At 32.0% G+C, this 25,904-nt stretch overlaps 1 protein-coding gene and 1 non-coding gene across 2 annotated transcripts in view; both read left to right on the plus strand.

Annotated features, from left to right (window-relative positions):
• LOC139495342 (DIS3-like exonuclease 1) overlaps window positions 1-23,707 on the plus strand; it is a 37,901-nt gene extending 14,194 nt beyond the window's left edge. Inside the window, exons 12-23 of the mRNA XM_071283649.1 lie at window positions 1,778-1,969; window positions 4,442-4,544; window positions 7,697-7,791; window positions 13,297-13,453; window positions 14,227-14,322; window positions 14,713-14,865; window positions 15,395-15,544; window positions 18,501-18,605; window positions 21,556-21,698; window positions 22,088-22,259; window positions 22,726-22,857; window positions 23,505-23,707. Coding sequence (XP_071139750.1) covers window positions 1,778-1,969; window positions 4,442-4,544; window positions 7,697-7,791; window positions 13,297-13,453; window positions 14,227-14,322; window positions 14,713-14,865; window positions 15,395-15,544; window positions 18,501-18,605; window positions 21,556-21,698; window positions 22,088-22,259; window positions 22,726-22,857; window positions 23,505-23,666 — 1,660 coding nt within the window. The 3' untranslated portion in view covers window positions 23,667-23,707. The remainder of the gene's footprint in view (window positions 1-1,777; window positions 1,970-4,441; window positions 4,545-7,696; window positions 7,792-13,296; window positions 13,454-14,226; window positions 14,323-14,712; window positions 14,866-15,394; window positions 15,545-18,500; window positions 18,606-21,555; window positions 21,699-22,087; window positions 22,260-22,725; window positions 22,858-23,504) is intronic.
• LOC139508963 (U8 small nucleolar RNA) lies at window positions 12,882-13,016 on the plus strand. The gene has a single exon (XR_011661484.1). It is a non-coding gene; the product is annotated as a U8 small nucleolar RNA (small nucleolar RNA).
• Window positions 23,708-25,904: the final 2,197 nt, after the last annotated feature.

Below are 25,904 nucleotides of genomic sequence, written 5' to 3' on the forward strand. Positions count from 1 at the left end.
ATTTCTAATAATTTTAATCTTTTGGACTAAATCAATTAGAAACAAACCGCTGAAAAGTAAGAAAAAAATTGTGAATAAACCGATCAATTTATACGATGTCCGGTACTGAACATAGATCACCTGTCACCTGAACAGGTAGATTTCAGCTGTCCAACTACTAAGTAGCCTTGATTAAAATTAGAAAGTATTGAAGTAGGTGTTGTTTTGATAGTAATTAATCATCATGTCACATTTATGACCGGAAATGTGATGATGTTAAAGGCATAAGGTTGGGTAAAAAAGAACGTGAATTATGTAAAAATGACCGAAAAAGCCTTGAAAACTAAAAAGTATATGACCGTTTCATGCTTTGACCAGCCGGTCTTTTACCGGACATTATACAAATGACCGGAATATATGAACGTTTTGGAAGCCCTGCATTATAGGTCAAGGTACCGTCTTCAACACGGAGCCTTGGCACACCAAACAGCAAGCTATAAAGGGCCCAAAAAAGTTGCTAGTGTAAAACCATTCAAACGGGAAAACCAATGGTCTAATCTATATAAAAAATTGAGAAACAAAACCCTTCAACAAACGACAAATACTGAATATCAGATTCCTGACAGGTGCATGCAGCAGGTTTAAATGTTTTAATGGTACCAAAACTTCACCTTTATCTGAAACAATAGTGTAACAACACAACATAGAAAGACACACTATAAAATATCAATTGGAGTGGCTTAACTCAATCAAAAGAAGTATTTACACAAATGAACATACACTGAACAAATAAATTTGATCTATGATACAATGTAAATACAAAATTAATAATAATAAGGGGTTAGTAATTAAAGTATTATACCGCTGTGAAATGATAAACAATTTCAGAAACATCAACTTTGAAAAAAAATTACGCCATTTGTAATATCAAAATTACTCACAGGTAAATGAAAATAATTCTGCAGTTAAGTATACATCTTCTTCTGTCTGTATAATGAGCAAACTAATCGATTAATTCAATATTTTAGTGTCCAAAATTCTATGAAACTTTGTTCTTGTCATTGGAGCTTAAACATTGTAATTTCATTGGTATGCTTCCAGCATCAAACATATGTACTGGACAGCTTTAAGAGGTGTTTTTACTAAAAAAATTAATTAAATTGGAAAAGGAAAGAGATTTCCACTTAAATTCACAAAATGGCTTGAGTGCATAGGTAAATGAAGTTTCTTTGGCTAGCTTGCTTACTAGCTGAACCGTGAAATCGTTATGAGGTTAGGTATACTACCATCCTGTCAGAGTAGTCTAGTCTTACAGACAGATAGATTAGAAACCTGTTAGACTAGTCTACTTTTAAAGAAGGGAAGTATACCTTACCTATTAATGACTTCACAATTCAACTAGCCAGCAAGCTAACCAAAGATTTCATCTACACACTCAAGTCATTTTGCTGTAAACTGTTCAATGTCGAAAATTCAGCTGACAAGTTAAGTGCATTTAGTTTATGTATGTTAATTTAACAGACACATCAGAATGACATAATCAGCAGATATGTGTGTGAACATTTACATCCTTCGGGAATCACCAGCTCTGTAGTACTTCTGTGTTGACAAGAATTATCCTTGATATGGTCATGATTATAAATTAGCTGTATACAAAACTTTGTATTTTTTTTAAATAAAAGGATTTTTAACAGCATGAATGGATTACATTATCTGTATTTGGCAAAACTTTTCAGAATTTTGAGTCCTCAATGCTCTTCATCTGCATACTTTAATTGGACTTTTCAACTTTTTTCAGTCATATGCAAAACGGTAATATTGAGTTAGGTGTACATATTGCTGATGTTACACACTTTGTAAAGCCAGGATCTCTGACTGATCAGGAGGCTAAGAAAAGATCAACAACAGTTTACCTAGCAGATAGAAGATATGATATGTTACCTGGAATACTTAGTGCTAACCTGTGCTCACTAATTAGTGGAGTAGACAGGTATACCAATACACATAATTAACAGCGCCTGGTGATGTTTTATAGCCTGACCGGTTTCGGTCCATAAAGGACCTTCATCAGAGGCAGAATGGTGGATTAATGTTTGCACCCTATTTATATAGATATGGTAACCGGCGGTTGAGTTGACCGGCGGTTGAGTTAACCGGCGGTTGGGTTGACCGGCGGTTGAGTTAACCAGCGGTTGAGTTGACCGGCGGTTGAGTTAACCGGCGGTTGAGTTGACTACCATGAAATACTATTCCAAGACTTGATATTTAGGTGTATCATAAGCCAAAGATCAAGAATAAATGATTACCATGTACTTCTTAAATTATTAAACACCCTTTATCCAATGCTAAAGCCCAAATATGGTTATATCATCAGGTCACATGTTTACCGTATAATGTAAAAATGTTTACCGTAACATGTCAAAAAGTTTACTGTAACATGAACATTAGCTAAATATAGATGACTGTAAGCATGGAAAATCCCACTGGGATTTTTCACCGGTTGACTCAACCGCCGGTCAACTCAACCGCGGGTTAACTCAACCGCTGGTTAACTCAACCGTCGTTCAACTCAACCGCCGGTTAACTCAACCGCCGGTCAACCCAACCGCCGGTTAACTCAACCGCCGGTCAACTCAACCTCCGGTTAACTCAACCGCCGGTCAACCCAACCGCCAGTCAACCCAACCGCCGGTTAACTCAACCGCCGGTCAACTCAACCGCCGGTCAACTCAACCGCCGGTTACCATATCTTTATAAATAGGGTGCAAACATTAATCCACCATTCTGCCTCTGATAAAGGTCCTTTATGGACCGAAACCGGTCAGGCTATAAAACATCACCAGGCGCTGTTAATTATGTGTATTGGTATATATACTATATTTTTATGCTTTTACATTTTTCTCACTGATACACATAGTTAATATGGCTTCTACTAACGAAAACTCCATTTGGAGTTTATGTGTTTAGAGACTACTTATGTCAGTACACCTTTCCTATATTGCCTAAATGTAATTATGTAGTTGTTCCAATTACAAACAATTACAATGTAACAATACCATTACAATGTAACAATACCATTACAATGTAACAAAGACAATGTAATAATTCAACATTATAATTTTTAAGGGAAAGATAGCATGTGAAATGTTGGAATTTTGGCACTGTTTACATTTGTTTTCTTTTCTTTGATAACTTACAAGATGAATGAAAGTGACATGATTGAATTTGTTGTAAAATACTGTGGATTCATTATTAGTTGGATACCAATTTTTGTGACTTTTGTTGATAATAGTGAACCACGAATCCAAATATTCAACTAATAACAAATTGTCTATAGGCTTTGTATGCAAATACAGTCGACTCTCGTTATGTCGAAGTCAGCCGGACCAGAGAAATATTTCGAGATACACGTAGTTCGACTCAAACGAACACCCGAAGTTCGACAATCTAAGGGACACAACTCTTGCTTAGCTTGGTAAAGCTAAAATAAATCCGGGTGAATATGGCAAGGGGATCGATATTCTAGTATCAGATCGATGTATTTGTATGTCACAGTCTTTTATAATTATAATGACATTATTTTTACTTATTCAATTGTTTCAATTAAAAAAAAATCCTAAGGCTTTTCCAAGAGTGTAAATTCCAATCGATAGTTTCGTTATTTAGGTCGGTTTTAGCTGACAAAATTGTTTATTCTCGGATACAAAAGATTTAAGAAAATTTTGATTTCTATTCATTTTGTTTTATCTCACTCTTTCTTTTCAAAAGAAAATATAACAAGATCAAAGATGCCGTTTGAGTAGTTTTTAGGTGATCATCAACGGAAGCCATAATCCTAACTTTATACAGACCCAAGCTCATTAGTGTAAATTACAAATTAATTGTTTTGTAAACATTTTAAATACTTTTTCATGAACATTAACAATGTATCACTAATTATTTATCAAAATTCTACAAAAGATAATCTTAGGTTAACACTCATGGAAATAGCATGTCATAAATCAATACAGTGGTCAATGACCGGAAATTTAATTACATGTGTATTGTCAGATTAACTCTTCAATCCATTTAAATCCCGGAGGTCATGTTTTGACATATGTGTATTAGTTCGAGATAAAAAAATGAATTTTGAATGCTTTTGTTAACCTTGGGACTGTAGATTTAGTTCGACTCAACCGAAATTTCGACTCATCCAATTTTGACTCATCAGGAGTCGAATTACATACTTTTGTATGGAATAAAGTTCTGGACCACGTGGAAACTTCGACTCATCCGAAATTTCGAGTCAACCGAGTTCGAGACAACGAGAGTTAACTGTATTGGAAAAACCAAGAAATCAAATATGAACGAAATTACAATCCACGATAATTGATACCCACAAATATAAATGAATCCACAGTATAGTGAATCAATTCATCATGTTTATGAATGTCCACTTAGAAGTTCACTTTCTTTGTTTTAGGTATGCAGTGAGTGTTATCTGGGAGTTAGATTCTAAGTATGAAGTAGTGGAGGTATGGTATGGGAAAACAATCATTAGATCACAATATAAACTGTTTTATGAGGTAAGTTTAAATATCATATATAAGTTGTCTTTTTAGCTCACCTGGCCCGAAGGGCCAAGTGAGCTTTTCCCAACACTTGGCGTCCGGCGTCCGTCATCGTCGTCCAGCGTCGTTAACTTTTACAAAAATCTTCTCCTCTGAAACTACTGGGCCAAATTAAACCAAACTTGGCCACAATCATCATTGGGGTATCTAGTTTCAAAAATGTGTCCGGTGACCCGGGCAACCAACCAAGATGGCCGCCATGGCTAAAAATAGAACATAGGGGTAAAATGCAGTTTTTGGCTTATAACTCAAAAACAAAAGCATTTAGAGCAATCTGACATGGGTTAAAATTGTTTATCAGGTCAACATCTATCTGCCCTGAAATTTTCAGATGAATCAAACAACCCGTTGTTTGGTTGCTGCCCCTGAATTGGTAATTTTAAGGAAATTTGCTGTTTTTGGTTATTATCTTGAATATTATTATAGATAGAGATAAACTGTAAACAGCAATAATGTTCAGCAAAGTAAGATTTACAAATAAGTCATCATGACTGAAATGGTCAGTTGACCCCTTTAGGAGTTATTGCCCTTTATAGTCAATTTTTAACCATTTTTCTTAAATCTTAGTATTCTTTTACAAAAATCTTCTTCTCTGAAACTACTGGGCCAAATTAAACCAAACTTGGCCACAATCATCATTGGGGTATTTAGTTTTAAAAATGTGTGGCGTGACCAGACCAACCAACCAAGATGGCCGCCACGACTAAAAATAGAACATAGGGGTAAAATTCAGTTTTTTGGCTTATAACTCAAAAACCAAAGCATTTAAAGTAATCTGACATGAAGTAAAATTGTTAATCAGGTCAAGATCTATTTGCCCTGAAATTTTCAGATGAATCGGACAACCTTTTGTTGGGTTGCTGCCCCTGCATTGGTAATTTTATTGAAATTTTGCTGTTTTTGGTTATTATATTGAATATTATTATAGATAGAGATAAACTGTAAAAAGCAATAAATGTTGGCAAAGTAAGATCTACAAATAAGTCAACATGACCGAAATGGTCAGCTGACCCCTTTAGAAGTTATTGCCCTTTATAGTCAATTTTTAACCATTTTTCGTCAATCTTAGTAATCTTTTACAAAAATCTTCTTCTCTGAAACTACTGGGCCAAGTTCATTATAAATAGAGATAATTGTAAGCAGCAAGAATGTTCAGTAAAGTAAGATGTACTAACACATCACCATCACCAAAACACAATTTTGTCATGAATCCATCTGCGTCCTTTGTTTAATATTCACATAGACCAAGGTGAGCGACACAGGCTCTTTAGAGCCTCTAGTTTTTACTGTTCAACAAAGGAAGCTTTTAATTGTTCAGTTGGACAGTAAAAGCTGATAAAAAGTTCCAACTCAGTAAGTGATTTAATCTAAATTTTGTACCAATAACTCCTTTAAGTTTTGGACCATCTTCTGCTAAGCTCACTTGTCTAGAAAAAAAATCAAACAGCATGTCCGTTTTTATTTAATAAGTTGGTTTACGGACATCAGCCCAAAAAACTTAGGGTAGGAGGAGGGAAAAAAAATAAATTTAAACTAGATCTTTCCAGTTTGTTTTTTTTTTTTACTTGGTTTACGGATATCAGCAGGGCTCACACTTTTTCAGAATTATAGGGAGAAGTGACTTTTCTTTTTGAAACTGATAGGGAGAAGTGGTGAGATTTGAAAGAGAAGTGCTCATTCGCTTGGTGCCCTACAATGTTTGGATTTTACTATAGTATAAAGGGTCATATGCTAAATAATGTTCTTTTTATATTGTTCAATTCATATCTGAGTATACAATTAAAGTAACATTTCAAATTAAAAGTTTTACTTAGGTTCTTGTGAGAAACATCCAACTAAATATTTAATATCTAGCACTAAAAAATATTTTTTTTTATTTTGAAAAATGTAAAGAAATTATAATATATCAATTACAATTTAATTCAAAACTATCTTAAGTATGAAATTCAGTGTCTCTCATCAAAAAATATATAATTTAAGCTGGGCCATAATATATTGATATTAGCTAGTGTAATAGTCTCAGAGTTAAGCAACTTTAATAAAGTTTGAAACAAATTCAATACATAAAAAATATAGGGAATTATATACACCAATCAATTAGATGTAACTAAAAGTCTCTTAATGCATGTGAAATACGTAATTTTTTCCTTTGTGGTCAATATTCGTCTGTCAGCTGTTCCACCCGTGCGTCCGTAATAATTATTGTAAAAGTACGGATTTCGGTTTAGCTCGTCCGGTTCAGATCCGTAGTTTAGGAATCGGTAAATGGCGGACGAATGCAAGAAAATTTACAAAAATAAACGATGTTTGACAAGTTATTTGGAAAGGAACATGACGTTTTTAATGCAATAAATGGATTAAACATTTACTAGAGGCAACTTTTATCACGTTTAAATGAAGTAACAAACTTATTTTACCGCCGAAATTTAGGTTGATGTACGTTTTCGAGTAACAAGCACCGGAACTTGCAAAAATGTTCGAGGTGATAAAAAGTTGTATTTTTTATCAAATGAACTGCTACACACTGCAAATACAATGCTTCAGCCTCTTTTCTTAAGATAATGAACCGTTTATGTCTTAATTTCTTTAATTATCAATAAAAAAAATGATGTTTCATCAACTTGGTAAAAATTGAAAATGTCCGATGACGGAAGCGACTGAAAAGCGAGTATCGTCAAGAAGAGGGCGACTTGTTTTCGCTTTTGGGTGTCGGGGAAAGCTTACCAGTCACGTTTCCGGTGCACTGGTTAACGATTTTTTAATTCAGTAATAGGAACCAGAATACGAAACGTAAACACAAAAATTCCGTTTAAAATTTTCTTAGTAAATCGAGAAATATGAGGTCGGCGGAAATAATTTTTAAGGACAAATGTGCGTTTATTTTTATTTGAATTAGCGAAAATTCGGGTCGGCGGATCCGTAAACCAACTTATTTAATAAAAACGGCCTGAATTTGCCTTTTACTGACTAGTGGGATTTCAGTTAGTGCTGGAGAAAGATTTAATGCGATATTAATTTAAAAGTCATTAAGCTACAAATTTTTTAACAGTTAGACACATGTTATATACATTTTAGCGTTATAATCTATAATATCTATTTTCGTTTAGCTTGCTCAGTTAGTTCATGACGGAGCCTCTCAAAATGAGATTGTAGACAATGTACCAGAACTTCAGGGTTTATCAGGAGAACAGTTAGCAACAAAGTATGTATAGACAGATTTATGAGGACAGAATATAATATGTAAACCTCTTATTGAAGCAGTGTGTTCTTATGTTCTTTTCTAATTTTTGTTTAACTCGGAGGTTAGGCAGTCTCCTAAAATAATGTTGATCCACATTGATATTGATATGATCATTTCTGTTTTTGAATTTGATTGGATTTTTGGTAATAAGGATATGACACTCTACCTGAATAGTTTCTGTGTCGTTTTTAACACAAGGAGAAACATTTTGGAAGGCTGTCTATGATAGGAGAGGGCATTATTTTTCTGATCTTTGTGTCTGTTCATTTGTCCACCAATCTATCTGTTAGTCTGTCCTGTATCAGGTTAAAAAAAATTGAAACTTAAAATTTGAGTATGGACATGGGGAATATTTCAAAGAGACAACAACCTGTCCAAAGAGCAGACAACACAGCCGAAGGCCACCAATAGGTCTTCAATACAACATGAAAACCACGCATCTGGAGGTGGTCCTCAACTGGCCCATAAATAAAAGGTGTGTACTTGTTCACTGAAAATGGACATCACACTTACCAGTAACTCCAAAATATATAAATGAGCTAAAATTAAAAAACACACAAGACTAACAAAGGCCAGAGACTCTTGACTTTGGACAGGCGCAAAAATGTGGCGGGGTTAAACAAGTTTTGTGAGATCTCAAGCCACCCCTAAACCTCTATCCCATGTAGAATAAAAGAAACACATAGCTATACACACAGTAAAACTCAGATTAAAAGAAGTCTTGAGTCCAATATCAGAATAGGTAACAAAAGAAACTTAAGCTAAATGACAATGATACATAAATGAACAAAGGACCACTAGCAGTTACTGACATGACAGCTCCAGACCTCAATTAAAATGGTTGAAAGATTATGTCTTTAGTGTCACTATATGAAAATCCAGTTATTCAAGTACAATCCCTTTCGCTAGGAGTTCAGTATCATACCATCATAAAATATATCATGCAAAAACTGGCCTGTATATTGTTAGGTGAACTTTGAAAGCTATAAGACAAATTACAATTTTGTCCCTGATTTTACTGTACACTGAACAAGGATGTAAAATAGTATGAATGGGACATTATGTCCTATGTACTCTTATTGTTCACAAATGAAGCAATTGCATTCAATATGAGCTTTTTTGCCAAGTTTAATATCATGGACATGTCAAAACAATTTCTGTAGAAATTTTTGAATTGAGCAGCAAACAGTACAAACAATGACTGGCACAAAGTTATAACATAAGCTAATCTGGAAATTAGAACAAGATAATTTAAAAAAGGTAGATACAAGACAAAGAAAAATACAATTCTTGATGGAATAAAATTTTAAAATGGAAGGCCAGATGAAAATTTGGAAGATTGGCATGTAGGGATTAAGAAAAAAAATACATAGTGAAGATGATGTTGAAATATTGAAAAAAATGTTTTCAAAATATATAAACTTTCATCAACCATTGTATGGACAGACTCTTTGGTAAATTTGCATAGCCATAAACAAGGTTCAAATATTGTAACATTTTGATTTCAAAATGAAATAAAGTTTTAATGTAAAATTCAAAGTTAAATATAAAATATAATTCACACTCTGTAAATAAGCAATAGGATTTAGGAAGCAAGATTGTCTAATTACTATAAGAGTATGATTCCAAAGCTTCAGGAGATATGAAATTGTAAGAAATTGTTGAAATTATGTTATACAATCATGGGAACCAGTGGCGGATCCAGAACTTTTCATCTTTTCATAAGGGGATGGGGGCTCCAGTCATGCTTCATTGATTCCTTATATAATCAACTCAGTTGGTCCAACAATAATGGTTATATACAAGTATAAAATGTTCTGTTTGCAGGTAATGATTGCATGAAATGCAACTAAAACCCTATGGTACTGACTTTATACCTAAATCTTCCAAGCTTTATCACTACCTTTCATACTTCAAACAAAATAGTGTAGTGAAATGATCCTCCTTTAAATTCTTTCCAGTCAAGCAATTATAAATGATATGTTATATTTGTTATTCAAGTTACAATATGATGTGTATTTGAATTACCAAACTTATCAAGAAGAATAGTTTTTTATTAAAATTTACATGGTGTATGAATCTGTGTTAAAAATAGTTCAACTACAATGAGTAATACCATTGATTTTCTACTTTTAGCCTTTGCTAAATTGTCACTTTTCAAAAACGTGTGCAGGATTTATCTTTGTTTCATGTTTCAAATAAGTACTTGACATGACGAATAAAGTTTTATCCTGTTCAGTTAACAAGCTTTATAGAAGTTTATAGAAATAGAAAATTAAAAAAAAGCATGGTGCTTTTAAGTCACAAGATATATGTTTATGACTCAGAAATTTTTTCTGCAAAAAATATGCAGAGATAATTTCCTACAACTTTCAAAATCAACATCTTTTTCATATGTAACTGGAAGTGATGTACTATGACTATTTTTAAAGCATACTTCTGATAATGTATCTGTCCCAATTCAGGAACCATGTAATTAGTTGGCCGATGTGATATCTCAAGGTTTCTTCTTTTGGAGACTTTGGTGTTGAGTACTGATCTTTCAATCAGGTTTTTTTCTTGACTCTACTGGGTAGTGGAGGCAAGACTAAGTTTGCTGTTCCTGCAGTGGCAACAAATTGTTAAAGTTAGTGATTAAGTTAGTATAAGGGGAACCAGTAATAGTTACTGTAAATTCAGAAATTATTGTGAGGTTTTTATTATTGCGAAAAATGCAACAGAGTTGTGAACCGATAATTTAAACTTGCATTTTGAAATATTTTATATGAATTAAACAAGATTTTTTACATAATCTTAAAAATTAAAATAGCATTTAAGTCTAAAATGACAAAATCGCAATAATAAATGAACGCAATAATTTCTGAACTTACAGTATTCAATATTTGCTTTGCTTTTGTATCATCATTGGTGCATCTGATTTCCATGAAGGTAATTTTACCCTTCCCCCTGTGTAATTGTCTAATGACTTGAACTTTTGCTTACCGATACTTGAAATGTCCGATAGTTTGTGATAAGGTCAGTGTAAGGGGAACATTACTGGTAAGTCAATGATATTTGTTTTGCAGTTTTATTAGCATTAGCACATCTTACATCCATGGAGATAATTTTGATCTGCCCTGTCAGTCATGATCTATTGACTTTTGCATAGTATATGTATTAAGGTTTTTGATTAGGTCAGTTTTGGATGAACCACTAATGGTAAGTCAAAGATATTTGGTATGAAGTTGTGTAAGCATTTGCACTCATTCCAAAGGAGATATTATGGCCCTGGCTGGTAAATAATGGTTCATTGACTTGATAACTTAGGCAAAGTTTTCATGTTAAAAGTTTGTGGTTATGTCAGATTAACAATGTTTAAGGGGTAGGTCAAATATAACAATGTTTAAGGGGAACCACTTATGATAGGCCCATGCTATTTGGTGTGCAGTTGTATAAGCATTAGCATGTCTGATACACTAAAAGTTTAACTGTTAAAGTCAAATACATTTCATATCAATATTGTATTAGCATTTGCATATATCATTTCCATGAAGATAATTGGTCCTGCTCCTTTAGTCATGGCACATTGACTATGAATGTTTCAATATTTTGCATTTTACAATTAAAATATATCATACAGACAAGACAGGGTTCTGTGTCGACAGTTCATTTTTCAATTTAGTTACAATTTAGTTTAACCAAAAAGATTAAGACTATAAGCTCGACATATTGCATAGACAGCTTTTTTGTTAAAGAAAGAATGTTGGCCTCTTGTAGATGTCTTTTGGTTATTTCCCCCCCCCCCCCCCCCCCCCATAAATCTCTTTTAATTCCATACATATGCTTTATTCAATATTGTATTAGCAATTGCAGTGAGTGATGTCTATGGTCTTGAAGAGACAGCTCATGCACAAACCACGCCTCTTTTGGCGAGATTCTCAGGACCACTCAAAGTAAAAGGAGGGGTAGTACAGAATTTTAGTATCAGTTCATTACTCTAAACTCTTTAAAAGTTCAAGACATATACATGTTGAAAATATGCTGCACAACCTTGTGTTTTAAACAATTGTAAAAGAGGTACAGTTTTTAGACGTAAAAGGATCTCATATATGGGAAATTACTAGTAAGAAATGAATATAGTTTCAAGTAAAATTTGAAATTTAAAAGTTTAAATAAGTATTTAAATTTAATTCAATTGATTAATTAAAGGTGCTATTATTACATCAGAATTAATAATGAAAAGATTATTTGAAAAAGGTGTTATATAAATTGGTTAGGGTTTTAGAACAAATCAACATATTATCTAGCTGAGACTATAACACAATTATAGTAGTATCAGCATATATATACAGAAGTTTTCCTTGACAATTTAGAATAATCTATTTTAAGAAATTGGCGTTATTCTTTAAAGGTACTTAGTATCTTAATAAAAAAATGGAGAAGCTATTTTATAAGTCATAACATAGTAAAATGGTAATTTTATAGTAAGGATTAAAGGAACTATTTATTTAAAATAATCACTTATTATGTCTTAACTATGCTTGTGATCAAATTTGTATCCTTTTTGTGCATCTCATAGCACTCATTTCTAGCCAGAGTTTCCAGTTGCAATCAAAAATATAAGTACAATAAACCACAGGCACTAGAAGTTCTGTCGATAGTAAAATATTGGCAATGGGAAAGAAATAGTGTCCATATATCTCTTTCTTTTTATATATATGGACACTATTTTCTTCCCATTGCCAATATTTTATTACTATTGACAGAACGTCTAGTGCCTGTGAATAAACATGTAGAGTCCAATGTAAAATTCGTTTTCATTACAAAATTGGATTATTTCCCCTTGTATTGGCTCCTATCAAACTATCATCTTTATTTCATTTCCTGATGACCATATTGTAATATATAATAAAACAAACTATACTTTGTAGCAAATTTTATTGAAAAAATAATAAAGATAAAAATTGACAATTACGATTGGGTTTTATTTACAATTCTCAAATCCATATAGGACCTATGTACAGAGAAAGTCTTTAGAAATGCTTATACTAAATTTGACCTGATTGTGATTGTCATCAGGTAGAGTTAATTCTTACCTGCGGGGCTTCGGCCCTTCAGACACATGATGATATTGGGCGATGAGTTACCTGTGACTTACAACCCACAGACCCACTGGGACTTGCAACGCTCAGTGGGCCTAGTCTGATCATCTACCTGGTGACCTTTTAAACTGCTAATAAACATAGAAGAAGCACAGAAAGTTTTCTTCCTGCATTAATCAAGTTAAATTTAGTAGTAATTGTGGAAGCCTGTGAATGTTTTTACACTTTTCGATTGAAATATTTACAAACACTGTCTATCATTTAGTTTCATGTAACATTCATAAAAACAACAAAAATATTAAAGGATATTTTTTTTAAGACGTCACAAATGGATCAATCTGTCTGTCTGTCTGTCCATTTAATTATTATGTCATTGTTGTTTTAGGATAGATGAGTTGGTATTAGCTGTGAATCAATTGATGACCATAGCAAGACAACTGAAGAGAAAGAGGGTCAGAGGAGGGGCATTAGAACTAGAAAGTGTTGAAGTTCAAGTTCAGTTGTCTGAGACAAAAAGTGTAGAGGATCTTACCCCAAAAGATGTAAGTCATGTATTATTGAAAAAAATCTTTAGAAGTTTATCAATGAAATGTGTTATGAACAGGAAATCAATTATAAGTTTTTATACATATTTTTGGTATGTGTATGCCATTACAGCACATTCCAATATTCCAATAAAACTTTGACTTCATTAAAGATGATGTATAGCAACACAATGCACCAGTGATTGTTTAAGGTGTCAAAAGATAAGTTTGAAAGAAAGACAAAAAGGATATGATATGATCTATATTTTCATAAAAAAAATCTTTACATTATTTAGTTGTTGTTTGCTTTACTATATAAAAGATATGGTTAATGTTTCTAATTGGGACAGTCAGTATTACTGGTAGATTTAAATGTTCTTTTCCCTATCTGATTACATGATCCCTTTCAAAAACACAGCCTTATAAAACATTTACTGACAATATATATATAACAGTATCGGGTTAATGGCAGAAAAATATAAACTTTGAAATGAGTATTCAAAACTGGAAGTGCAGGTGGTTTTTTTCAGCCCTTTAATTATTTTGAGGCAATTTAAAAAAAAAAATGGCTAATATCATTTGTATATTGATATAAATTTTCAAATAGAGGAACCAAATGTAATTACATTTGTGATATGGCACTGCATGTCTTTCTAAAACTAAGTAAGACATCTTATTTCTAGATAGTCAGTGATAGATTATAAAAAGTGATATCGCTATAGCACAAAAAACATATTAATTTTCCATTACTCTAACCTAAGAATGATGTAAATTTATATTTTTTTCTACAGCATATGGAGATACATGATACCATAGCTGAATGCATGATATTTGCCAACCATTGGGTAGCTAAGAAGGTAGCAGAATCATTTTCTCAGTGTGCATTAGTAAGTGGAGAAACAGTGTATTTTTGATAAGAAATATTTAGATTTTTAAGTGAAATATAAGGTTAATAAAACAAATTCCAATGTCTGTTGGTTTTTTTTTTAACAAATTTAAATTGTTACTTTTTGAGATGTAGTGCACTAGAATGTGAACTTTCTTAAGAAATAATAATCAATAAGCAAATATTAGGTAGTTTTAGAGCAATACTCTATTTCTTATTTAAGAAATAAAAACTCACAAATGTTTCATAACTTTTAAGTGAAGCTATACAAATAATTTATGCACACAAACTAGTGAGGCAATAACAACCAATGTTGATAACATGTAAATATCAGAAAAGAAAATTACATTCATTTCTATGGTCTGACGTTAATGTGTAAATTCTTTTTCAGCTTAGACATCACCCTTTACCAAGAGATAACCAGTTTGGAAATTTGAAGAGTTGTGCTGAAGTGAAAGGATTTTCAGTAGACATCAATTCCAATAAAACATTGGCAGAATCTTTAGATAAATGTGTAGACCCCGCAGATAGTATTGTAAACAAGGTATAATGTCAGTTTCACTAACATTTCTGTAATTTTTATGAACTTATCTTTGTAAACATGAGCAAAGTACTACTTATTTATGTTGTTTTTTTATATAGAATAACTTTATTTTTCAAAACTTTCTGTAATGCTTGAATGGAAAGTGAAACAAAATCTATATCGACATACCCGGTTAACAATTCAATTCAATACAACATTGAAACAGTAACACATGATACAACCAGCAAACACAGATATTTGAATGTCAGATTCTTTTCAACTTTTGTCCTTTTATTGGTCAACTGTAGTATACAAGGTGTTGTTAAAAAATATATGTAAATTTCATAAATAGAAAATGGCTGGATAAAAGAATGATTAGGTAATGAGGTACCCTTCACAAATGTTTGCAGTAATACATGTTGACAAGTATGAACATTCCTTAGGCTAATTCTATCCATTATCAAAAATAATCCAAGCTTAAACATGTTAAATTCTACACCATAAGTGTGTATTTTTTTTTGTCTTGAAGAATTATTCACCTATTTTACAGTTATTGAGAACATTAGCAACACAGGCCATGTCCAATGCAGCATACTTCTCAACAGGATCTTTGCCTAATCACCAGTTCTTTCATTATGGTCTAGCTTTAGATCTGTATACACATTTTACATCACCCATCAGAAGATATGCAGATGTCATTGTAAGTATAACATTTGTTATGTTTAATTAAAAAAGTTCACTATTCTTTTAAATAAGTTAATAGCTTTTGGATCATAAACAAATATATGCAGTTTCCTATCACTTGCCTTAATTAGCTTACTAACATTACTTTTTGATGCATTGTTTTATTATACAAATGAGACGATTTGGTATGGTTGCTAATGAGAAAACTATAAATGTATCTATAAACCAAAGGACAAAGATGTTAACAATTATAGGTCACCATATTGCCTTAAACAGTGACCAAAACCCATACCATTTACTGTAGTAAGCTATGAAAGGCTCTTGTTGGAAAAAATATGATTTTATTTTTTTATAATCAGAAAAAAATAGCTTGCTTATTTATTCTACAAAAATAAATATAAACAACAAATATGACTAACAGCAACAAAGAAAAACCAATTAATCACATGATTCTGGCATGAGATGGGCATATTTTGAATCATGCAACATTAACATTAACACTTGTAAACAAACCATATTTATTCATTTGACACACTCCATTTTCCGTTGCATATGAACTAGAGATATTATAACTGAGACATCAGCCCATTAAAAGTCTAGTGAAAATGAATTTTAGTGGTCAACAAACAGTTTTGTAATATGTTTTTTTCAAAATCTCAATATACAATGTAGTTTATTACTCTGTAATATGGATACTTTTACAGATAAAATGATTAAGAATTCCATTATTTTGACATCTGTATGCTTTTATGATTGATTTTTTTTCAATTTTTATACGACCACAAAAATTGAAAATTTTTTGGTCGTGTATTGGTATCACGTTGGCGTCGTTGTCTGTGTCGTCTGAATACTTTTAGTTTTCGCACTCTAACTTTAGTAAAAGTAAATAGAAAAAGCCAAACAAGTACGAAGTTGAAGAGCATTGACGATCCAAAATTCCAAAAAGTTGTGCCAAATACGGCTAAGGTAACCTATGCCTGGGATAAGAAAATCCTTAGTTTTTCGAAAATTCAAAGTTTTGTATACAGGAAATTTATAAAAATGACCACATTATTGATATTCATGTCAATACAGAAGTGTTGATTACTGAGCTGGTGATACCCTCGGGGACAAAACGTCCGCTAGCAGTGGCATCGACCCAGTGAGATCTATGAAATTTTAACACAAGGTTTATGACCACAAAAGGAAGGTTGAGACTGATTTTGGGAGTTTTGGTCCCAACATTTTAGGAATTAGGGGCCAAAAAGGGCCCAAATAAGCATTTTCTTGGTTTTCGCACTATAACTTTAGTTTAAGTGAATAGAAATCTATGAAATTTTGACACAAGGTTTATGACCACAAAAAAAAGGTTGGGATTGATTTTGGTTGTTTTGGTTCCAACAGTTTAGGAATTAGGGGCCAAAAAAGGGCCCAAATAAGCATTATTCTTGGTTTTGCACAATAACTTTAGTATAAGTAAATAGAAATCAATGAAATTTAAACACAAGGCTTATGTCCACAAAAAAAAGGTTGGGATTGATTTTGGGAGTTGAGGTCCCAACAGTTTAGGAATTAGGGGCCAAAAAAGGGCCCAAATAAGCATTATTCTTGGTTTTCGCACCATAACTTTAGTATAAGTGAATAGAAATCTATGAAATTTAAACACAAGGTTTATGACCATAAAAGGAAGGTTGGGTTTAATTTTGGGAGTTTTGGTCCCAACAGTTTAGGAATAAGGGGCCCAAAGGGTCCAAAATTGAACTTTGTTTGATTTCATCAAAAATTGAATAATTTAGGTTCTTTGATATGCCGAATCTAACTGTATATGTAGATTCTTAATTTTTGTCCCGTTTTCAAATTGGTCTACATTAAGGTCCAAAGGGTCCAAAATAAAACTTATAGTTTGATTTTAACAAAAATTGAATCCTTGGGGTTCTTTGATATGCTAAATCTAAAAATGTACTTAGATTTTTTATTATTGGCCCAGTTTTCAAGTTGGTCCAAATCGGGGTCCAAAATTAAACTTTGTTTGATTTCATCAAAAATTGAATAATTGGTGTTCTTTGATATGCCAAATCTAACTGTGTATGTAGATTCTTAATTTTTGGTCCCGTTTTCAAATTGGTCTACATTAAAGTCCAAAAGGTCCAAAATTAAACAAGTTTGATTTTAACAAAAATTGAATTCTTGGGCTTTTTTGATATGCTGAATCAAAACATGTACTAGATTTTTGATTATGGGCCCAGTTTTCAAGTTGGTTCAAATCAGGATCCAAAATTATTATATTAAGCATTGTGCAATAGCAAGAAATTTTTCAATTGCACAGTATTCAGCAAAGCAAGAAATCTTCAATTGCACAGTATTGTGCAAAAGCAAGACATTTTTAATTGCACAGTATTGCACAATAGCAAGAAATCTTCAATTGCACAGTATTGTGCAATTGCAAATATTTTCAATGTACAGTATTGCACAATAGCAAGAAATATCTAATTGCACAATATTGTGCAATAGCAAGAAATTTTCAAATGGAGTTATCTTTCTTTGTCCAGAATAGTAGTTGAATCAACTTAAATCATTGTTTTATACAATATACAATGTATATTCACTTTTACTACCAACTGATAAATTAAAACAATCTTTACCATTCAGTGATATCAAGCACTTTATTTTACAATTTAATATTTTATGATGTATTTAAATGAGTAGTTATTGTTGCAAACTCCATTAGAAATTTGAATTGAGATCAGTTTTGGAAAAAGGGAAAGTTCATTAGACCACATTCATTCTGTGTCAGAAACCTATGCTGTGTCAACTATTTAATCACAATCCAAATTTAGGGCTGAATCCAGCTTGAATGTTGTGTCCATACTTGCCCCAACTGTTCAGGGTTCAACCTCTACGGTCGTATAAAGCTGGGCTCTGCGGAGCATCTGGTTATTCTTTAAATTAATGGAGTATTTGTAATACCTATTTCGGGTATCTGTATTTTTCAGGTTCACAGACAATTAATGGCTGCAGTAGAAGCAGCAGATAAGCTAGTGATACCAGGAAACAAAGACCTAAGTGAATTGAGTGATCATATCAATCAAAAACACAGGGTAAATGAAATAATGTTGTTTATGATTATTTTCCCTTTTGTAAATGTATAGTAAAAGAATCTTTTACCTTTTTGGTGGAAGAAGACTTCAAGTCTTCTGAAGGCCAATGGTGCCGACTTTAAAATCTTTGAATTCTCCGTATGCCGCATTCGTTTCTGTGTATTACAATTTCATAACAACTGATTCCTGACACCGATTTTTACACATGATTAAGCATCTGAATCATTTAATTTGTAAATTAGGATTGGAAAAACAATCACTATCGTAAATATGTACCCTTTTATTTATGTAAATTATTAGATTTCATCTTATCTACATGAATGTTATTTGTTTACTTGTAACCGGATGTTTTTACTGTAGATATTTGAAGTGCTCATGAGTGAATTTGGTATCGGGACAACTCGCCCTGTTTACATGTTCGCCCTTGAAGTTACGAATTTACATATGAGAAGATTTTGTTTTTAATAAATAGAAAGGATATATTTCTCATTAAATTGTTGTCTTTATTCATTGTTTTCCTTTGTCATGTGAATTAGATGCCTTTCTACTTCAAATGGTTTGAATCTATTTATAAAATTATTCAAGACTCAGTTGACAAGAGCAGTACGTTGCTGTTTGGAGAATTTTGATTAAGGGAGCTACCATTTGATTTTTATGGGGTAGCTAGGATGAAAAATTTTGTCCTGCATTTTTTTTTAGCTCTGTCCTGCCTTTTTATTTTTCACTCTGTTCGATCCTGCCTTTTTTTTTTTTAGTTTATCCTGACTTTTTTTTACCTAAATTGTCGTCCTGACTTTTTTTTTTTGCAAGTGTCTCATCCTGCCTTTTTTTTTAACTCAAAACTTCTGTCCTGCCTATTTTTTTTCAAATTTCATCCTAGCCCCCCCATAAAAATCAAATGGTAGCTCCCTAAACTCTAAATGCTTATAGAAGAAGAAATATAATCTAAACTGAATAATTTATTGCAATATAAATTTAAATCCCTTTTGACAAGAGAAATCTGACTTTTGTCAGAAATATTTATTTCACATGTGCAAGGTAATCACGTGTGGCGGCCATATTGGTTTGTTTACAAATATGTGACCAGCCACGACATATCCAGGCTTATGGAGGTAAAACGTCATTGTGAGAAAAACACCGTTAACTATATGTGACTAGCCATTTCCAGGTTTAGGAGGGTACATTGTCTAAAATTTGCTTTTTGTATATTCATCTAGAATATTCCGAAACAAAATATTAAATGTTAAATGTTAAATTACATGTTCTAAAATAGAGCTAAGAATTGTTTGTATTGTAGTAAATTTAAGTCTTTGAAATTTTATTCAAATATGCTATTGACCATCACTAAGAGCCAATAAATACAATAAATTGGTGGTTTATGAATTAGTGCCTTCAATAAATAAAAGTCGTCATAGAACAGTACCATTTTCATATTGGTATTCGAAATGACTCGTTTCTTTGCTGTCATAATAACATGACAGAGAGTTTTGTTTCGGAATATTCTAGGTAAACATACAAAAAGCAAATTTTAGACAATAGACCCTCCTAAGCCTGGAAGTGGGTTGTCACATATAGTAAACGCATTTTTTTCACAATGACGTTCTACCTCCATAAGCCTGGATATGTCGTGGCTGGTCACAATTATGTGAAGAAGCCTCTAGAACCATGACCTAAACATAAATAGTCTTCCGAAAACGTAAACTTTATGCAATACTATTTTATCATTCATGATTATTTTCATAAATTTAAATTTTATTATTTAAAGAAATAAAATTATAACAATTACAATTTTAGATTAGAGATTCTACACAGACATGCTTTGGTCTATTTATAGCCAAATTAGTTTACCTGTGTGAAAATGTAAATAATGGTCTAAATGGATATTAATTTGTTTACTAAACAAGTAAAGACAAACTATGGATGGAAGATAATAATTCACATAAATATTTCAGGACATTTGATTTTGATTTATTTTAATAAATATAGGATTTAAAAACTGCAAGTGCAAAAAAACTCTTCTTCTTCTTCTTTTTCTTCTTTTGTTTTTGCTTTAAACTTTACACACTTTATTATATTATTCTAAACATCTGTATACTTTTTGGATGATTCAAAAAAAAAAATTTCAGTTATTTAGTATTTTCAAGGATTTGTATAGTACTATACAAATCCTTGGTATTTTGTAGAAAAGGGGGAGGGTTTTTTTACATGTCGCGCCGTATCTCAAAATTAATTAATGATTATTGCTTAAAACTTTACACATTCCTTTGTTATATTAATCTAAAGATCTGTATACTTTTTGGTTTTGATTCTAAATTTCATTTTAGTGATATTTAGTTTTTTTTAAGAAAAAAAGATAGGGGGGTTTCATATGTCCCTTAGTATCTCAAAAACAACAAATGGAACAAAGCAGCCTGGGTTAGTGGGGCTGCTTTTATGGTAATTCAAATTACCTTTTATCATGTTTATTCACCTTCTTCCACCTCAGAGCTATCAGCTCTTTGATTTTCTTTTACAGATTTCAAGCAACAGTTTCTTTATATTTGAAATAACTATAAAATGACTAAGAATAAAAAAATGTTTGTATACGGCTGAAAAATATGTAAAAATGGGATACTGGTGGAGAATTTGTATCCTTTTTAGCTCAGATATAAATGAATTTAACTTCAGAGATAATGTATGGTATTTCCTTATATTTCCCTAATTCTGCAATGCTCTCAACTAATTTTTTTTTATAAGTTGGTGTTGCTAAAATTCCATTTCCCTGTGTTCCTATTTGACACCCTAAATAAAATTGTACAACAAAATGTTGTTCCTAGTGCAAACAAAGACTTTATAGGGTTAATGACAATTGATTTAACATTTAATAAAATTTGACTGTACAAATAGCATAGTTGCAGTATAATTTATTGACCATATACAGAAAGATAAGATGATATATTTAATATTGTAGGCCTCACAGTATGCCCAGAGAGATTCACAAGAACTATTCCAATGTCTTTATTTTAAAGGCAGAGATTCTAATGATGAATGTTGTATTGTGGATGCAGTCATCTTTCAGCTGAGGAACAATGGTGTTTATGTATTTATTCCTAGGTAACACTTTTAGACGTTAGTTTTATTCATCAAAGTTTTGGTACAAGTGTTTCACTACTGTTGTATGTATACCTAAAGTTAAAATTTTCTATTTGATTTTGTAGACTGTGATTTATGCTTAGCTAATTATGATCTCCCCTGGTTAACATACATGTAGACATTAATAGAGAATGTGCTCAATTTTTATGCATTTTTCTTATAACAAAATAAATGCATCTAACCTTCGACATTTTGATATAGAAAGGATAATTATTTTAATGGAATAAGTTTTATTGTAAATAGCTATCACATATGTATTATTTAATCTGAACATGTAATCTGTCTGTTCGAGTTCTAAAACTAATGTTATACCAACAGACTAATGTTACCATCTGATTTATGCTTTTCAGGTATGGAATAAAAGGACCTGTTTATCTGAGGAGTAAAGATGGACAAGTTATACATGTACAACCTGGGGTTGAACCAGAGTGGACAGGGGGAACTATACAGAGAACTGACCACTCCATAATTGTCAACAATATGTATGATTCCCAGACTTATACATTACTTGACCATATCACTGTAAGTCTGTGTGGACATGGGATATTAGGCAGAATAATGTCCATATAATATATCTAATTGCCAAATGAGCTGTTGTCACTATTTGGTGTCAATCATTATTATGAACATTTTGCTTATTATCTTATAAAATAACTCCACAAAGTTTGAAATGAATATTATATGGAAGGATCTTTATTTTAAGATGACTTTTAAGACTGAACATAAGTGCGAAGAGCAATTTGGTCTATTTTCCAAATGTAATTTTTCTTGTGTGTAAGTTAAAAATACCATTTTGACTGCACAGATCTAACACTCGGAGATGTTTGTAATATATTTGTACTGTTCTACTTTATTTTTAAATGTTATGTAAAACTGAAAGTTCTTTGTTACTATTGAGCTGTTTTTAATACTTTGTCTTTTTACTCTCTAATTAAATTTTATTTGTGCAGAAATACATGTTCATCTGTTTTGTTGCTATATTTTGTAGGTTAGAATCTCATTAAAGGATTCCAGAGCTCACTCACTTTCAGTCAGACTGGAGTTATTGTATAACACAGCACACATATCTGTTTCTCAACAGGATGAAATGGCAAAAAAACAAAAAGCAGCAATCATCAAGGTAGGAAGAACATATATATTCTTGTCACAAAAACTTACGATAATGCATCATAAATGAGTATACTGTGGATTCATTAATACTCGTTGAACCCAAATTTTATAAATTTCTTGGGTACAGGCAAAACATGAATTTTTAAAAATGTTCAATAAATTACAAATGTTCCATAGGAATGCATGCAGTCTTTACCAAAACAAAGAAATTAAATATCTACGATAATGCAAGTTTTTCTCAAAACATAAAAATTGGTACCCACTAGAATTAGTGAATCCACAGTACAATATTCATTTTAAGTTATAAACATTTGGTCTCTTATTGGCAGCTGCAGCCTTTTATGGTCTCCTTTGTTGGGTCTTCTTATTGTGGTATTATAATGCTAGTTTATTATTATTGTCATATGTACAATATAAAACACTTATGTATTTACTCTATTTGATACACCTGCAAAGTGTATTAATGTTTACTTAAACTGGATTCTCATTTCTGATGATTGTTACTTCATTCACAACACAAGCAGTCTGTCCAAACATTACTTAATGCATTTGATATTGCTTTCCAGCACAGTTCAGGTTTTTTTTTCCTTAAAGTTTTTCTTTCACTTCATTCCTATTTTGTGATGTATTGTAAGAAAATGTTTTATATTTTAACAGGAAGTATCTGAAGCAGCCGAAGAAAGTCGCTTAGCCATATTGTCACATGACCTTGGAGCAAATTTCCATAAATTGAAAGAAGAATATGGACAGACATCAGCCAAGCACAGTTTATATCATATGTTTGAATCTTTTAAGGAAACAGCCTTAAAAACTTCATGACCGATAGTAATATACGGAAATAAATATATTTTTTTATGAAACAATGCTTACCTTTTTGTTGAGCAGAGCCAAACTGTTATAAATCACTACCTTTTCAAGCTGTCAACAGTGGGGTTGTTTGTTGTGAGTTCAACCCCATCCATGGTAGATGCATTAGATTCCGATCTTAATTGACTAGTAGAATTTCCAGTTTTCCTGCCAAAAGTTAGGCACTCTGGTTTCCTCAACCAATGAAAACTAGTTGCCACAATATAGGTTAAAGTGGCTTTACACACCTCAATTTATTAATCAATCAACATATGCAAACAGTTTTAAGGCACAATTAAGTGCACACAATATTAAGTTACTACCTTTTATGGATTATTTCAAAACATAAACATAACCACATTTATGTTTATGAATTTCAAGTTTGTCTACCATGATAGCAAAGGCAACATTTTGGGCCTTTTTAAAGGTAACAGCCTTACAGGTCAACTAAATTTGGTTTATTGAATCAATGCAAAGTATAAACTTCTCTCAAACAGGGTTTATATAACTATCTGTCTTAGACCTCATTTCATTGTTCAGTGATCAAAGTTAGGGTACTGTAATTTTATCATTTTCTCACAGTAAGTCCGAGGTAAACTACATTTGGCATAAAGAATGAATGTAAGATGTAGATGTTCATCAGACAGATCTCAAATGACTTTATCATGCAGTTACTAGTACATATTTACTACATGTATAAATAAAAGGTCATCTTCAACACTATATCCCATTCTGAAAGATGGTGCTATGTCAGTGGCGGATCCAGGGGGGGGGGGGGTTCCGGGGGTGCGCACCCCCCTTTATTTTTTTTTTGCCGATCAATGCATTTGTATCGGGACATATGTTTTGCACCCCTTTGCACCCCCCTTTGCCCTGGGTTAGAACCCCCCCCCCTTTCGAAAATTCCTGCATCCGCCCCTGTATGTTGCAATCACATTGTCTGTTTATCCAGGCTTAAAATTCAAACCGCAAATATCGTAACTTTTCTTAGAAACTACTAAGTGTGAAGACTTCAGGATCTATCAGATACCTACTCCCTGTTATCCTAAACTAGATTTTTGTTTATTTGTTGAAACAACTCAACAATTTCTGTGACAATTTTTTTTTTAACCTACTGAACAGAATGACTTCATACTTGGTTAGCTGCTTAACAGTGAGTTGTAAAGTGTGTCATTATCCACTTATTTTCTGTTTTCTGATTCTTTGAATAGCAATTTGAGGTCTTCTTAACAGGACAACACATGCATTCTTGTTGGTAAATAAGTTGTATCAGTACATGTCCTTTAACCAAGATCAGAATACCAGATATTTTCCAAATCTTTATGATTCATTGGACAAGATTAAGTTCTTGTGATTGGATAGCTACCAGCAGTAAGTTATTTCATCTGTAGAATCATTGTAAGTTTGTTATGCATTGAGATTTTGTGAGTATATCATAGTCTCAATTTTAAACTAAATTTGTTGTATAAAATGTTTGTAAGATATTCATATCTATCTCAAGGAGTTTCATATGACCTTGACCTTATTTTTATGGACTATTGGTTACAAGTTTAAGTACCAGTAGTAAGAACTTATTTTTGGATATTCAGCATAAAACTTTGATCTTTTGACATGACTTTATGATACGTGGTGTATAGTTTAACATGCTGCATATCTGACATCATCAATGATATTTAACCTTTTTTTCCATGTATTTTTTTAATGAAGGATTGTCTGATCCACAATGTATGTGCTTTTAACTGTCAGACATATACAGATTCTTACATTGGTACAAGTGAATTATAGGTTATCCAATAAGAGATATATAATAATCACTTTTAAAGTCCAAATCTTGGAGAGGACTTTAAAATTTATAATTTAACTATCGAGATTGGTTAAATCCGATAATCCACAAGTAACTACTGTGAAAGTACTTTAATTTGTGGGTATCAATTTTCGTGGTTTGAGCAATATTGACATATTCGTGGATTTTAGTTTTCTAAAAAAATATTGAAAAATCAAAGCCTTTAGAGACGAATAGTCTTGATTGAAGGAAATTGCAAAGTAAACTTTGACCCGTGTAAATCGTAGTGTATTTTACCCATGATAAAGTGATACACAGATTAAAGACCATCAAAGGTGTTAATTAGGCCATAAACATGTCACCTAAAGAAAACAGTAACATAAACAAATGCTATAAACGTATCTTTAATTGTCAAATAATTCATATCA

Source organism: Mytilus edulis, chromosome 1 (genome assembly GCF_963676685.1).
Source record: "Mytilus edulis chromosome 1, xbMytEdul2.2, whole genome shotgun sequence".
NCBI lineage: Eukaryota > Metazoa > Mollusca > Bivalvia > Mytilida > Mytilidae > Mytilus > Mytilus edulis.